Source organism: Salmo trutta, chromosome 18 (genome assembly GCF_901001165.1).
Source record: "Salmo trutta chromosome 18, fSalTru1.1, whole genome shotgun sequence".
NCBI classification, from domain to species: domain Eukaryota; kingdom Metazoa; phylum Chordata; class Actinopteri; order Salmoniformes; family Salmonidae; genus Salmo; species Salmo trutta.
Genome location: NC_042974.1, coordinates 48,829,958 through 48,847,507, shown reverse-complemented (window position 1 = coordinate 48,847,507; position 17,550 = coordinate 48,829,958). Strand labels below are relative to the sequence as shown.

At 39.6% G+C, this 17,550-nt stretch overlaps 1 protein-coding gene across 2 annotated transcripts in view; it reads right to left on the bottom strand.

The window, feature by feature from the left end:
- Positions 1 to 829: 829 nt before the first annotated feature.
- The window catches only part of LOC115153429 (collagen alpha-1(XXI) chain-like), a 70,220-nt gene continuing 53,499 nt past the window's right edge, over positions 830 to 17,550 (bottom strand). For both annotated transcript variants that reach the window (XM_029698866.1, XM_029698867.1), the window contains 13 exons: positions 14,991 to 15,035; positions 14,344 to 14,397; positions 14,095 to 14,148; positions 12,668 to 12,721; positions 12,391 to 12,462; positions 11,494 to 11,529; positions 8,929 to 8,973; positions 5,580 to 5,612; positions 5,321 to 5,467; positions 5,106 to 5,160; positions 4,826 to 5,020; positions 4,641 to 4,718; positions 830 to 2,758 (listed from right to left, as the gene is read on the bottom strand). In XM_029698866.1, coding sequence (XP_029554726.1) covers positions 2,568 to 2,758; positions 4,641 to 4,718; positions 4,826 to 5,020; positions 5,106 to 5,160; positions 5,321 to 5,467; positions 5,580 to 5,612; positions 8,929 to 8,973; positions 11,494 to 11,529; positions 12,391 to 12,462; positions 12,668 to 12,721; positions 14,095 to 14,148; positions 14,344 to 14,397; positions 14,991 to 15,035 — 1,059 coding nt within the window. In that variant the 3' untranslated portion in view covers positions 830 to 2,567. The remainder of the gene's footprint in view (positions 2,759 to 4,640; positions 4,719 to 4,825; positions 5,021 to 5,105; positions 5,161 to 5,320; positions 5,468 to 5,579; positions 5,613 to 8,928; positions 8,974 to 11,493; positions 11,530 to 12,390; positions 12,463 to 12,667; positions 12,722 to 14,094; positions 14,149 to 14,343; positions 14,398 to 14,990; positions 15,036 to 17,550) is intronic.

Here is a 17,550-nt window from a genome sequence, read left to right as displayed (position 1 = left end):
ACAGCCATTTTCAAGTATTGCCATTTATTTTCAAGCGGTTTTAGTCCAAACTGTAACTAGGCCACTCAAGAGCATTCAATTTCATCTTGGTAAGCAACTCCTGTGTATATTTGGCCTTGTGTTTTAGGTTATTATCCTGCTGAAAGGTGAATTTGTCTCTGATTGTCTGTTGGAAAGCAGACCAAATCAGGTTTTCCTCTAGGATTTTGCCTGTGCTTAGCACTATTTTGGTTATTTTTAGCCGATGGCAAGCATACCCATAACATTATGCATCCACCACCATGCTTGAAAATATGAAGAGTTGTACTCAGTGATGTGTTGTGTTGGATTTGCCACAAACATAATGTTTTGTGTTCAGAACATAAAGTCAATTTCTTTGCCAATTTTTTTGCAGTTTTACTTTAGTGCCTTGTTGCAAACAAGATGTATGTTTCGGAATATTTTAGTCCGTACATGCTTGCTTTGTCCACTCTGTCATTTAGGTTAGTATTGTGGAGTAACTATAATGTTGATCCATCCTCAGTTTCTCCTATCACAGCCATTAAACTCTATAACTGTTTTAAAGTCAACATTGGCCTCATGGTGAAATCCCTGAGAGGTTTCCTTTCTCTCCAGCAACTGAGTTAGGACGGACGCCTGTATCTTTGTAGTGACTGGGTGTATTAATATACCATCCAAAGTGTAATTAATAACTTTACCATGCTCAAATGTCTGCTTTTTTGGAGGGATAACATAATTCCACTTTGGCATTATGGGGTACTATGTGTAGGCCAGGGACACAAAATCTCAATCTCAATACATTTTAAATTCAGTCTGTAACACAACAAAATTGTGGAATTCTTATTTAATTTGCATGGCACAACACACAAAGAAATAAAACAAAAATAACTTCATAAGACATAAAAAAGGATTTAATTAAGGATACCAAAAATCACTGCAAAGGTCACAATTAAACAGAATTTTGTTTTATAAAATCAGACACATAAAACAGACCAAGCTCTCACAGGTAATTAATACACATTAATACACAGTCAATTAGTTCAGTTTTATAAATAACAAAAAATACTTAAACTTGCTAGGCTAAGGTAACATTAGGTACGGTAGGGAAAGGTAAGGTACTCAGGCACATAAATGGCATATATGCACTAACAGCAAAGAATTTGCAACAGACACAGCAAACTTCAGATGAAGTCAAGATGTCAACATGTTTCTTTTCACCCTCACTCTTTTGACTGAACGTAGATAGGATTCCCAGGTTTACATTTGTTATACTAGGTATCGTTTACGTAAGAAAAATACTTATTTCTGTATTTCCATACAATACACAAAGGAGTTATTGTGAAAAAAGGAATATAAACTATAGAAATTGCAGTAAGGCTCACAAGGTTCTGTTTTAGATGATAAAACATTTGGCTTTTGAACATAGCAGCCTCTATTATAGAGATTTTAATCCAATGTAGCAAGCTCACAGATTTGCCCTGACATTTTCTAATAATTCTTTAGATGATGTTTACAATAATTGCATTTATCAATTTACAAATTATAATTATACGGGTGTTTAAACATTGCATATATAACTACAAACAAATTTGGTAAACAAATTTAGGGGTGACCAATTCTGGGTGACCATTCAGAAAGTATGGTGCAAATAAAGCAACAACAGGGGGCAGTATATAGCAATAAATTGGTATAGCAATAAATTGGTATAGCAATAAATTGGTATAGCAATAAATTGGTATAGCAATAAATTGTATCATTAGCACTGTCCAAGTGGAGGTGCAGCCCTTTATTCCTGTGTACTTGTGTGAGCAGTGCAGAATTCTTAACATTGGATTACAATTTTCCACAGAATCCAACCAATGCCAACCAAAGTCAACCAAATGTAGGAGCAATTACTATCATTCTTTAAAGGAATAGTGCCATTTTTTCCTGTAGCTGTTCCTTTAAAGCAAAATGGAGCAAAGCAGAATGTGAGAAGAACAGAATGAAGACATATTGACGGCATAACACTGGGCTCAGACGTCAATTTAGCGTCAATTTCAAGTTGGTTCAACGTAATTTCATTGAAATTATGTGGAAACAACATTGATTCAACCAGCGAGTGCCCAGTGGGAAGTCAATGGTGCCATCTGTCAATGATTTTAGGAGGCGGGATAATGATGATTTAAAGTGTTTCACTGTCCAGATCCCTCTACACTTGTAAGATATCCAGACACAATGTGTTCCTGACTATCTAAGGGGGTCAGGAAGATCCCAATGATATCACATTTTAATCGTCTACACCTGTCTAAAAATGTGGGCACAATCAGAAGGACACAAGATCAGGACAAAGGACGAATGTTAGAACCAGGTATAAACTGGGCTTGAGAAAGCTCATGAAAGGACGCACATGGATATCTTTGCTATATACCGTACATGTTAAGAGGTACTTCCTGTTTCCGTGACTGAGGGGATACACTGTAAAAAATGCGATCTTCCTGAGATTGGAAGGATTTTCTGTTTTTCTTTGAGCGTTATGCATCAACTCCAGACTGTTCGATTGCCTGCCTGCCTGCTGCCATGTTGGGTCAATAGTTTGGTCCTTTACTAAAAGGATCCCTGCTCCTCATCATGACACCGTAACACATGGATAGATGGCACACCCCTGGCTGGCCAGGGACCCCAGGGTTACCTCTCTTCCCCTCCTCCCCGTTTAGGCCAGGGGGTCCTGGTTTCCCTGGATGACCTGGTTTACTGTCTCCCTGGGGACCCATTGGACCTGGGAAAGTAGACAATTACAAATTAGGTGTTTCTCTTGTGGTTCCAAAACATGATCCGTTTTTACTGAATAGTGGTAGTTAAGGTCACAAAAGGCGAACAGTGTGTTTATCTGCAGAAGAGGGAAACAGGTTGCAATAGACATGAAATGACTCCCAGAAAGTGCTCTCAAACAGCTTGGACTGAGGACATGATTGGAACACTGTGCAGTGACCCAGACGCATCAATATTAAAATAATTGTATTGGTTTCATTTCTATCTTGACTAACCAAGTAGAAATAATTATATTACATACAGTGCAATTGGAAAGTATTCAGACCCCTTGACTTTTTCCAAATTTTGTTACATTACACCCTTATTCTAAAATGGATGAATTGTTTTTTTTCTTCATCAATCTACAAACAGTACCCCGTAATGACAAAGCAGAAACAGGTTTTTAGAAATGTTAGCAAATGTATTTTTTTTTAAACCCGGAAATAACACATTACATAAGTATTTAGAACCTTTATTTAGTACTTTGTTGAAACACAGCGATTACTTTGGCAGCGATTACAGTCTGGAGTCTTTTTGGGCATGATGCAACAAGCTTGGCACACCTGTATTTGGGGAGTTTCTCCCATTCTAGGGAGCGTCGCTGCACAGCTTTTTTCAGGTCTCCAGAGATGTTCGATCGGGTTCAAGTCCGGGCTCTGGCTGGGCCACTCAAGGACATTCAGAGACTTGTCTGGAAGTCACTCCTGCGTTTTCTTGGCTGTGTGACTAGGGTCGTTGTCCTGTTGGAAGGTAAACATTCGCCCCAGACTGAGGTCCTGAGCACTCTGGAGCAGGTTTTCATCAAGGATCTCTCTGTACTTTGCTCTGTTCATCTTTCCCTCGATCCTGACTAGTCTCCCAGTCCATGCTGCTGAAAAACATCCCAACAGCATGATGCTGCCACCACCATGCTTCACCGTAGGGATGGTGGCAGATTTCCTCCAGACGTGACGCTTGGCATTCGGGCCAAAGAGTTCAATCTTGGTTTCAGCAGACCAGAGAATCTTGTTTCTCATGGTCTGAGAGTCCTTTAGGTGCCTTTTGGCAAAACTCCAAGCGGGCTGTCATGTGCCTTTTACTGAGGAGTGGCTTCCGTCCGGCCTCTCTACCATAATGCCCTGACTGGGTTGTGCAGCAGAGATGTTTGTCTTTCTGGAAGGCTCTCCCATCCCTACAGAGGAACTCTAGAGCTCTGTCAGTGACCATCAGGTTCTTGGTCACCTCCCTGACCAAGGCCATTCTCATCCGATTGCTCAGTTTGGCCATGCGGCCAGCTCTAGGAAGAGTCTTGGTGATTCCACACTTTTTCCATTTAAGAATGATGGAGTCCACTGTGTTCTTGCAAACCTTCAATGCTGCAGCAATGTTTTGGTACCCTTCCCCAGATCTGTGCCTCAACACAACCCTGTCTCGGAGCTCTACGGACAATTCCTTCAACCTCATGGCTTGGTTTTTGCTCTGACATGCACTGTCAACTGTGGGAACTTATATAGAAGGTGTGTGCCTTTCCAAATCATGTCCAATCAATTGAATTTACAACAGTTGGACTCCAATGAAGTTGTAGAAACATCTCAAGGATGATCAATGGAAACAGGATGCACCTGTGCTCAATTTCGATTTTAATAGCAAAGGGTCTGAATACTTATGTAAATAAGGCATTTCTGTTTTTTTATGGGGTATTGTGTGTAGACTGATGAGATTTGTATTTAATACATTTTAGAATAAGGCTGTAACCAACAAAATGTGGAAAAAGTCAAGGGGTCTGAATACTTCCCGAATGCACATTATATAAAATTTGATGTGCAGTAGCATACCATATGAAGTAAAAATATTTCATATTTATATTTTACCTGGAGACCCTGGTGTTCCCGGATCTCCAATCTCTGCTCTTCCTTGACTCCCCTTCTCCCCCTTTATTCCTGGATCTCCTGGAAACACAAATAGAATGCAATGTGTTCCAGTACAGATCCAATGTTTACTTACGTTCTACTTGACTGTTTACCCATACATACTGCACAGATTAATTGGGTCCTACCTTTCAAGCCACACATCCCAGGACGCCCAGGTCGACCTGGATGGCCCGGCTGTCCAATGGAACCAGGGTTCCCAGTAAAGCCCCTTGATCCCTGGGGCCCAACAGGGCCTGGTACTCCGGGAGTCCCGTCCCTGCTTTGGCAGTGGTCACAGTTACTTTGCTGCTGGTTACTGAGGAGTAGCGAAGGCATCTCCACTGGGATAAAAACACAATGGAGGGGGGCTCAGATATAGGTGCAGTATAGAGAATACAGCAATTATCAAATATGATCCATACTCACATCTAAGTACCTCTCTGCATATTTGCTGAATGATTTGCTTGGACATCTCCCTTCCCTGTGGAGATGTGACATGATTGATGGCATCATGCAAAAATGTCTCAGTCAATTCATACAAACAGCATAGACATTGATGGAGCAATTATGATGATTGTTGATAAATGAGCAGTTGAATGTGAGACCATGCATGGTGGTGAGTGTACTGGTGGGTTACATACAGGTCTACCCTCTAGTCCAGGTGGCCCAGGAGGCCCAACGTCACCGCTCTGTCCTCGAGGCCCAGACGGGCCTGTCTGCCCTGATAATCCTGGCTGGCCTTGGTGACCTCCCAGTCCCCTCTGACCGGGGTCTCCTGTTGTCCCTTTCTGGCATGCACAAGAGCATAGTATAAGTACACACAATGCTATACTCTAGATGAGGATGAATGCTTGGCTATTCAGGGCTACATCAACTTACAGAAGTCAATGACAGACTTACCCCCCCTTTCTGTCCCGATGAGCCATTAGAGCCCTATCAATCAAAGTGATGATGGCTGATTAGTAATGTTGATTAATCACAACTCAAATCACAACTCAATTTGAGAGTTATTCCCATACTACCACATTTCCAATCCAGTTCCTCTACATGAGTGTGTTAGAACATAGTCAGTGCTAGTCTACAATATGAAATTAATACATTGTGACGAGGAAAATATTCTTAGTTATGAATTATATACACTACCGGTCAAAAGTTAGAACACCTACTCATTCAAGGGTTTTATTTATTTGTACTATTTTCTAAATTGTAGAATAACAGTGAAGACATTGTTGTCTGCTTTTCCTTCACTCTGCGGTCCAACTCTTCCCAAGCCATCTCGATTTGGTTGAGGTCAGGGGATTGTGGAGGGCAGATCATCTGACGCAGCACTTCATCACTCTCCTTCTTGGTAACACAACCTGGAGGTGTGTTTTGGGTCATTGTCCTGTTGAAAACAAATGATAGTCCCACTAAGCGCAAACCAGATGGGATGGCGTATCGCTGCAGAATGCTGTAGTAGCCATGCTGGTTAAGTGTGCCTTGAATTCTAAATAAATCACAGACAGTGTCACCAGCAAAGCACACCCACACCATAACACCTCCTTGCTTTACAGTGGGAAATACACACTGGAGATCATCCGTTCACCCACACCGCGTCTATCAAAGACACATCGGTTAGAACCAAAAATCTCCAATTTGGACTCCAGACAAAAGGACATATTTCCACCGGTCTAATGTCCATTGCTCGTGTTTCTTGGCCCAAGCAAGTCTCTTCTTCTTATTGGTGTCCTTTAGTAGTGGTTTCTTTGCAGAGATTCGACCATGAAGGCCTGATTCACACAGTCTCCTCTGAACAGTTGATGTTGAGATGTGTCTATTACTTCAACTCTGTGAAGCATTTATTTGGGATGCAATTTCTGAGGCTGGTAACTCTAATGAACTTAACCTCTGCAGCAGAGGTAACTCTGGGTCTTCCATTCCTGTGGCGGTCTTCATGAGAGCCAGTTTCATCATAGCGACTGATGGTTTTTGCGACTGCAATTGAAGAAACTTTCAAAGTTCTTGAAATGTTCCATATTGACTGACCTTCATGTCTTAAAGTAATGATAGACTGTCATTTCTCTTTGCTTATTTGACCTGTTCTTGACATAATATGGACTTGGTCTTTTACCAAATAGGGCTATCTTCTGTATACCCCCCTACCTTGTCACAACACAACTGATTGGTTCAAACGCATTAAGGAGGAAAGAAATTCCACAGATGAACTTTTAAGAACAAGCACCTGTTAATTTAAATGCATTCCAGGTGACTACCTCATGAAGCTGGTTGAGAGAATGCCAAGAGTGTGCAAAGCTGTCATCAAGGCAAAGGGTGGCTATCTGAAGAATCTCAAATATAAAATATATTTTGATTTGTTTAACACTTTTTTGCTTACTACATGATTCCATGTGTGTTATTTCATAGTTTTGATGTCTTCACTATTATTCTACAATGTAGAAAATAGTAAAAATAAAGAAAAACCCTTGAATGAGTAAGTGTTCTAAAACTTTTGACCGGTAGTGTAGGCTATGGAAGAATGTAATGTGGTTAGAACAGTTTCACATAGAAAAATCATAGCATTTGGAAGCATTAAGTACTATGTAACTGGGCTTCCGAGGCTACTGGCCAATCAACTGTCCAATTGGATAAAATACTTTTATATTATAGCCATAATTCAATCATTGATATACAGTGCACTTGGAAAGTATTCAGACCCCTTGACTTTTTCCACATTTTGTTATGTTACAGCCTTATTATAAAATTGACTAAATTCATTTTTTTCCTCATCAAACTACACAAAATATCCCATAACGACAAAGCAAAATAGGGTTTTTTAGTATTTACATAAGTATTCAGACTCTTAGTTATGAGACTCGAAATTGAGCTCAGGTGCAACCTGTTTCCATTGATCATCCTTGAGATGTTTCTACAACTTGGAGTCCACCTGTGGTAAATTCAATTGATTGGACATGATTTTGAAAGGCACACACCTATTTATATAAGGCTAGGGCCTTATATTTGACAGTGCATGTCAGAGCAAAAACCAAACCATGAGGTTGAAGGAAGTGTTCGTAGAGCTCCAAGACAGGATTGTGTCGAGGCACAGATCTAGGGAAGGGTACACCAAAAATTCCTGCAGCATTGAAGGTCCCCAAGAACACAGTGGCCTACATCATTCGTAAATGGAAGAAGTTTAGAACAACCAAGACTCTTCCTAGAGCTGGCCGCCTGACCAAACTGAACATTTGGGCCTTGGAGAAGGGCCTTGGTCAGGGAGATGACCAAGAACCCGATGGTCCCTCTGACAGAGCTCCAGAGTTCCTCTGAGGAGATGAGAGAATCTTCCAGAAGGACAAACATCTCTGCAGCACTCCACCAATCAGGCCTTTATGGTAGAGTGGCCAGACTGAAGCCACTCCTCAGTAAAAGGCGCATGACAACCCTCTTGGAGTTTGCCAAAAGGCACCTAAAAGACTCTCAGACCATGAGAAACAAGACTCTCTGGTCTGATGAAGCCATCATTGAACTCTTTGGCCTGAATGCCAAGCATCACGTCTGGGGGAAACTGGCACCATCCCTACGGTGAAGCATGGTGGATGCAGCATCATGCTGTGGGGATGTTTTTCAGCGGCAGGGACTGGGAGACTAGTCAGGTTTGAGGGAAAGATGAACAAAGCAAAGTACAGAGAGATGAAAACCTGCTCCAGAGCGCTCAGGACCACAGACTGGGGTGAAAGTTTACCTTCCAACAGGACAATGACCCTAAGCACACAGCCAAGACAATGCAGGAGTGGCTTCGGGCAATGTCTGAATGTCCTTGAGTGGCCCAGCCAGAGCCCGGACTTGAACCCGAACGAACATCTCTGGAGAGACCTAAAAATAGCTGTTCAGCAACACTCCCCTTCCAACATGACTAAGTTTGCGAGGATCTGCAGAGAAGAACGGGAGAAACTCCCCAAGTACAGGTGTGCCAAGCTTGTAGCATCATACCCAAGAAGACTCAAGGCTGTAACTGCTGCCAAAGGTGCTTCAACAAAGTACTGAATACTTATGTAAATGTGATATTTCAGTTTTTGTTTTTTATAAATTTGCAAACATTTCAAAAAACCTGCTTTTGCTTTGTCGTTATGGGGTATTATGTATAGAATGATGAGGGGAAAATACTATTTAATCCTTTTTAGAATAAGGCTGTAACGTAACAAAATGTGGGAAAAGCCAAGGGGTCTGAATACTTTCCAAATGCACTGTAATCATAGGAAGGTCAACTTACATGATTACCTGGAATCCCCATATCTCCTTTTTCACCTCTTAATCCCTGTAGAGAAAATTCAACTAGCAATTATGGTGTTTGTTTTTAGTCGTACAATGTTTTTGTAATTTTTGCTTGTGATTAAATGTAAGGTCTTCAGTAATCAAGTCATTGTCCTCCAGAACAGAGTTAAAATTTGCCAGTCATGATTTTAGAATGAGATTTTACAGAAAGGTTGTTGCTACAATTGATGTCGGAAGTTTACATACACTTAGATTGGAGTCATTAAAACCACTCCACAACTTTATTGTTAACAAACTATAGTTTTGGCAAGTCGGTTACGACATCTACTTTGTGCATGACAAGTAATTTTCCCAACAATTGTTTACAGACAGATTATTTCACTTATTATTCACTCTATCACAATTCCAGTGGGTCAGAAGTTTACATACACTAAGCTGACTGTGCCTGTAAACAGCTTGGAAAATTCCAGAAAATTATGTTATGGCTTTAGAAGCTTCTGATAGGCTAATTGACATAATTTGAGTCAATTGGAGGTGTACCTGTGGATGTATTTCAAGGCCTACCTTCAAACTCAGTGCCTCTTTGCTTGACTTCATGGGAAAATCAAAAGAAATCAGCCAAGACCTCAGAAAAAAAATTGTAGACCTCGACAAGTCTGGTATATCCTTGGGAGCAATTTCCAAACACCTGAAGGTGCCACGTTCATCTGTACAAACAATAGTACGCAAGTATAAACACCATGGGACCACACAGCCGTCATACTGTGGCTCAGTTGGTAGAGCATGGTGTTTGCAACGCCAGGGTTGTGGGTTTGATTCCCACGGGAAGCCAGTACGGAGAAGAAAAAAAATGTATGAAAGGAAATGTATGCATTCACTACTGTAAGTCGCTCTGGCTAAGAGCGTCTGCTAAATGACTAAAATGAAAATGTAAAAATACTGCTCAGGAAGGAGACGCGTTCTGTCTCTTAGAGATGAACGCACTTTGGTGTGAAAAGTGCAAATCAATTCCAGAACAGCAAAGGACCTTGTGAAGATGCTGGAGGAAACAGGTACAAAAGTATCTATATCCACAGTAAAACGAGTCCTACATCGACATAACCTGAAAGGCCGCTCAGCAAGGAAAAGCCACTGCTCCAAAACTGCCATAAAAAAACATACTATGGTTGGCAACTGCACATGGGGACAAAGATCGTACTTTTTGGAGAAATGTCCTCTGGTCTGATGAAACAAAAATAAAACTGTTTGGCCATAATGACCATCGTTATGTTTGGAGGAAAAGAGGAGGCTTGCAAGCCGAAGAACACCATCCCAACCGTGATACACGGGGGGGGGGGGGCAGCATCATGTTGTGGGGGTGCTTTGCTGCAGGAGGGACTGGTGCACATCACGAAATAGATGGCATCGTGAGGAGGAAAATTATGTGGATATATTGAAGCAACATCTCAAGACATCAGTCAGGAAGTTAAAGCTTGGTCGCAAATAGGTCTTCCAAATGGACAATGACCCCAAGCATACTTCCAAAGTTGTGGCAAAATGGCTTAAGGACAACAAAATCAAGGTATTGGAGTGGCTATCACAAAGCCCTGACCTCAATCCTATGGGAAATTTGTGGGCAGAACTGAAAAAGTGTGTGTGAGCAAGGAGGCCTACAAACCTGACTCTGTCAGGAGGAATGGGCCAAAATTCACCTAACTTGTTGTGGGAAGCTTGTGGAAGGCTACCCGAAACGTTTGACCCAAGTTAAACAATTTAAAGGCAATGCTACCAAATACTAATTGAGTGTATGTAAACTTCTGACCCACTGGGAATGTGATGAAAGAAATAAAAACTGAAATAAATCATTCTGTCTACTATTATTCTGACATTTCACATTCTTAAAATAAAGTGGTGATCCTAAATGACCTAAGACAGGGACTTTTACTAGGATTAAATGTCAGGAATTGTGAAAAACTGAGTTTAAATGTATTTGGCTAAGGTCTATGTAATCTTCCGACTTCAACTGTATGTCCATGACAGTCAGTTTAATGGATATTTTACATCCAGAGACTCAGTCCAAGTGACTTCTTAACCGCAGTCCTGTGGTGACATTGTCATTTGACTCAGTATGCTTCCTAGTTTTTCCCACAAAGATCATAGCTGTCCCTGTTTCCCATGACATTTAATTAAGAGGTTGTTCAACATGATTCCACTCCGGCTAAATGAAAGCAACCACATTTGGAAGGAGGTAGTGAACCGAGCATCCGATTACACCCCAAGCGGTCTATTGTAAATGGAAAATGTAGCAACCTCTATTTATGTTTTCCCAAGCAATCTCTGGTCCGTAAGTAAAATTAACTTTTCAATATGTTCTACAGTTACAGTATGTTCACTTTCATTCTTTGCTGTGTACCATTATTTGTTCTCTTGGTCTGAGCAACATGGCAAAATACAATCAAACTGAATACTTGAAATGTCTGGAACATGAGGACAGATGCTCTATCCAAAGCCTCAGGTGTTGCTAATGGGTTTGAAATATCCTCAGGTGTTACATAAGAAAACCCAAATGAAATGTTATGAATACCTCCCCTCCTCGTTCACCTGGATCTCCCCTTTTTCCCTGGTGAGATAGAAACGACACCGCAATCACATGTTATTGTTACGGGCAGTAGGAGAATACAGAGCTACGATTACAAATGTTTCAACTTCAATACCCACATACTGCACCACATCCATGACACATGCTATGGATATGACAGATGACAGTATGTTCAACATTATACAAGCCTCTTGAAGTGTTTCACTCGTTTTTTCAGATATTTTGTAGTAAGATTGCAACTTGTCCTGAAGTGGTAGAAATGAAATGAAAGGCAAACTGAAAAGTACTGTTTATATTTCTGAAATGGTAAACTATTGTCTCAAAAAATGTCTGTGAAACAGTTCCGGTAAACAATACTGTTATAGATCAATTATGTATTTTACTGCATTCGATTAACCCTCACCTGTAAATTGCAGTCCTTGGGGTAATTTATTTATTTCATCCCATGAAAGACTTGCTTGTTTGCTGTAGTATAAATTAATATTCTTTATTGAAGTTAATGGAGGTAAATCTGGATACACAGCTCACCATAAAGTAGGTTTCTGGCTCCTAATTCTTAATTAAAATGCAACATCAGTATTTTTCCTCTCTCATTAAATAAACAAAATGTGATCTGGATGGCAACACTGAAAACATTTGCAGAAATCATTCCTAATGCTCAATCACTGCTCAATTGTACACTACGCCTCAGAAGAAGAAAACATTTATATCTATTTCAAAAGGGTGCGAGATCCGCTTTGAACAGAACATTTAGTGAAAATGACTAATTGCTAATTCCAGTAATTGCCAAATAGGCCTACACACAGGTAAATCCCTATCAAACTGTCAAGACACAGTATTTTCCCAGCAGTTAAGAGTGATTTTGTAGGAGCCTGTAAATACCTTAGGTCCTGTCAAGCCTGGCATTCCTGGGTGTCCTGGCTGACCTGCTATTCCAGGGTCACCTGACATGCCCTGGAATAACATTCATTCAATCAAGCATCATACTGTACATAGTAAGAACATATGGTAAGAACATGGTAAGGACACTTCGTCTTTTAGACGTTCTGTAGCTTACATCGTACTGTAAACAGTTCTAAATGATGTCATGTATCACCTTTACTGTCTATTTACATTCACAATAGACATAATCAACAGATATGAAATGTTAAATGTTGACCTCTGGTCCTGAAACCCCCGGTTGACCTGGTAGTCCACTTTCACCTTTGTTGCCCTTTATTTGAGAAAATGTAATTAAAGGCGGAATTCCATAGTAAGACATAGCACACAAACCACAGTGGATACTGATATGGAAATTCAATTCTGCTTTGAAATCATAAAATACTGCTGTGGAAAAAAAGAAACGCTCATAATCAGCATTAGAGTTTTAGGCGACAATTGATTTTTCTAAATGAATGTGCTCCAGTAACGGCTGTCTGAAACGAATCCATGAATATGAAAACATTGCTCATGTCCATAAACTACTATTTCACTCCTGTGCCATTAACCAATACACATTGGCTCTCGTTAATGCGAGATCAGCTAATAAAAAGTGACTGGGAGACAGCGAGTCGAGACCAGAGAAACAGACCGCTTTTGATTTCCATCCCAAAATTCCACTGACGAAGGCAATAGTAGCACTGTAGGCTTGGACCACCACTTCATTTGGCATCACTAGTATAGCCATGGCACTGCTCTAAACAACATACTCGCTAGAAGTTATATCCATGTAGAAAATGCTAACCCAAGCTAGGGTTGCAAAATTCCAGGAACTTTCAATAAATTCCCTCGTTTTCTAGAAATCCTGGTTGGAATATTTCAACCCTAACCCAAGCAAAACTATATGCATCAACAATAACACTGAGGAACTGATTTCACACACCAACAGACAAGGGACTGATATTCACAGTGCAACTATAAAGTCCTGCCTTGTAAGGACAGATGAGGTAATACAGCCAGCAGTATTTGGGATTTCATAACACTGCTCAGCAGTATTTGGGAGTTTATACCAATACTCAATATCATTCAGGGTTTTACGGTTGCTCTGTGTGGTCATCACTGCCTCTAGTGGTGGTGTTGCAACACTGCATGATCTGGGGAGTACATTCCCTGACACAGTACCAGTAAGATCGGGTCAGAACACTCAAATTGCTCCACACTGTACCTTCATTGGTTCACAACGTTTCAATGCTAATTTTATTTTTTATTTATTTATTTCACCTTTATTTAACCAGGTAGGCAAGTTGAGAACAAGTTCTCATTTACAATTGCGACCTGGCCAAGATAAAGCAAAGCAGTTCGACAACATACAAAAACACAGAGTTTACACATGGAGTAAAACAACATACAATCAATGATGCAGTAGAAAAAAATAAGACTATATAATGGTGTAATAGAGGTATGTGTTGGAGCAACTGAGTGTGCAGGTCTTTACTATTGCTATTTACTATTGAGATTTTCTCAGGCTAGCACCCCATGAAAGTACATTTGACTATTTCTGCAAATATTATTCACATGGACATTGGGCAAAGTTAAATTGAAATCATCCCTGAAAGGGTCCGTTCACAGGATGTTACATTTCTTGAACAGAAGAGAAATTACTGTTACCTTAGGTCCAGGTTGCCCTGATGTTCCAGGTTCACCAGGAAAGCCATTATCACCCTAAAGAAGAAAAACAAGAAAACAACATCAATTTAAATATTACCCGTATCTCTACACATTTGTTGTCATTGAGTAAGTGTGAAAATGACTTAGCACTATGTCAATACCTATTTAAGACACATATAGTACTGTAAGTGTGATCCTGAATACATTTGGACAAATTGAAACTGCATCTATTGACTGCAGCCAACTTACAGATGTTCCAGTTGAACCTTTGGCACCTTTCAGTCCTGACGAACCAGCTTCACCCTGTAATTATAATGATAGAATTAATAACATATGCAGTAACTTTTTTATATTGTAATTTTGTGCAACGGTTTGGCAATTTAAAAAAAAAATCTATAAGAACAACTTTCTTCATTGATTACATGTGTTTTCTTTCTATCTATCACATGACAGCTTCATTAAAGATTATTTATGTATTTCAATATCAAAACTCGAACCATAGTTTATAAAAGTCTGATGTTATGGGAAAAAATTACTGAGTCCCCAGAATACTTTTAAAAATGTTCTTCTTTGTGGGCTTGGCTGAAGTATTTTCAAATTTCAGTAATCCAAAAATAATTTGTGCATTTTCCAAAAGCCATCAAAAACACTTAATTATCTTCCTATTTATTTTATACTATACTTTATAACGGTGCATGTAAACTGTGGTTGAACACAGCATAATGTTAAATAAAGAAGTGCAAGCACAAAATGTTTGCTAATGTAAAGCTTGCTGGAAAGGATATTGTGACTTTGAATCAATGTTTTTATTTAAAACACCATAATATCAATTGAATGGACAGTATGGGCATGTCCTGATATAAGAGCAGACCTTTATGATAATAACAGGAGCTCACCTTAGTTCCACTCTGGCCCACGTTTCCAGGCACGCCAGGAAAACCCTGGAAACAAAGACAGAGCAAATTAGGGTTAAGTGCTCTGCTGATTTTTCACATTGGGTTTTTGAACCAGCAACCTTTCGGTTATGGGCTCAAACTGCTAGGCTACCTGACACCCTTACTCTATATGACAGCACACAATGTCACTTTTTACTTACCATGATCATGGTATTAGCCTATACATTACAATTGTATTCAATGCATTTGTATTCAATACAGTATATAGATGAAAGGCAGACAAGAGTTTCCTCCCCCTCTAATGTAGCTAACATACATGGTTCACAGATGTATGGTTTTGTTTTCTTTCTTCTGAGAGTCTGGATTAATCACATATAAAATGTCTTTCCCCTGAGCTTCGCTTGCTTTATCAGCCAGCAGGTTTAATGGCTTCCAAAGGATGTTGTTAAAACAAATGCAAATACAGCCCTAATGCAGAGAACAGTGGTACTATATACTGTCGGGTATCACAATGAATGGACAGGAAGATAGCGTCTTAAAACCTTAAAACCTCATTGTATTTATAATGCATCAGAGAGATTATTGTACCAATCTATATAACATACAGTGTGTGTGTGTTAACCCTTTGTTTATCTCTTCATAAAATGTTGATTGATTTTACATGAACTGGTTGACTCCTAAAAAAGATAAATCTAATAGTACAAATAGGTTTGTTGTCCAAGAAATACACTACGTTGAGAGGAATCATAAAGTTTGTATAGAGAAAATACACATGTTTATGTGCACCTATAAGTGCTCTCTGCACACAATAGTTTTCACTTGGATATAAATATAAATAATCAGTCATTTCAACATGAAAAATGTATCTTGGACACTTTCAGAGTCTCATTACGACATAAAGTCTCATACCTCAAAGCTAATAAAAAAGCCACTGTATATACAGTAGATGGTTTTAAATTAACAGTGACACAGTCCCAAAAAGACTTTAGACAAGTTACTACTAATTGACATCAATAATAGGTGTTTCAAATACTTGAGGATAAGTTACATGAAGTGGAATGGATGCATTTCAGTTCCATGCAAGCTTACCCATTTTATCTGACCACTCAGTGTAACAAATCTGGAGTTTATAATAAGAAGCATGTATGTAGTGAACAAATATGCCATGTTTATGAAAATACTAAACAAGGCCTACTACATTTAGTGATACCAAATATCCCTGATAATTCACTGTGGTCTAACCCTGAGGCCAAAGACAAAATATTGTGTACAGGCCAATGTCAGTTGATACGTCATCTTTAAGTAGTCCCAGAGACGACTATGTCTCCTTTTTCAAGTATGATCTACGTATGTTCATAGCTGCATGCATATTATCTGTTGAAAACATGTCCTCCTTTTCAAAGATTTTAAACAGACATCTCTTTCACACTTCAAACAAAGAATAACTTCAAAGGCTATACGAATATGGGTGACGTAACAGGTTCTTACGTAGTTAGTGTTTTGGCAGAAAATGAAGAATAACCAACAATGTCACATCCTAAGCAGGGATTGAGAAGCATTTTACATTTACTAATAAACATTGAGTGATGCTCTAGAATTTCCCAGAAATCTCTTACATTTTAGCAGATGCTCTTATCCAGAGCAATTTACAATATTGAGTACGTACATTTTCATACTGGTCTCCCTTGGGAATTGACCCCATAACCCTAGCGTTGCAAGCACAACGCCCCACCAACTGAGCTACACAGGACTACATACCTGTCTGTTCCCCTTTAAGTGATTATGTCATTCATCCCTGATCTTCCTTGCCAATAGCATCTATTTCTCCATCAGTCTCAACACTGGTAGGCTTTTGTGCCAATTTCTAAATAACTACCATCTTTAAAAAATGATGCTTTCCTAGATGTTTCTCTGTGTGAAGGTGCCTGGACCGGGCCTTGGAAAATTTTTTCACTTTTTTTACCACGTCTTATTCAGAGGTATGCTCCTCTATTCTTCCTAAAATGCTTCCCTTTCTTGCTTTTGATGTTCATGTGGTAGACTAACTATATAAACAATGTTACTTGGCCATATCACGACATGCAACACCGTACCACAACTTTCTTATTCCTCAGATGTTTTTCATATAGCTAGCGTGCCAAAGTGGTCAAAAGTCACACATTTCACTACCTCAGTGGTAATTCCCCTAAGACCCCTAAGACTTTCATTATCAAACACACAACCATCAAAACATTATGTTAGCCAAATTCTGCATATTCCGTTAAACCTCACTGCATAATCTGATCTACTGGTCTTGCACTCAAAAGACATCCCACTGGCCACACGGTGGTTGAATCAACATTGTTTCCACGTCATTTCAATGAAATTACGTTGAACCAACGTGGAAAAGATGCTGAATTGACGTCTGTTCCCAGTGGGATAGATCTACGTTTGGCAGTTGAGCGTGGCAATATTTGTTGTTAATGGACTAATGGGGAAGGTGCCTAACGTTTGTGAATGTACAGTTGAGTCAATAAACAGTTTTTAATTGTTGAGCATATCCAACAAAACTACCTTGAAA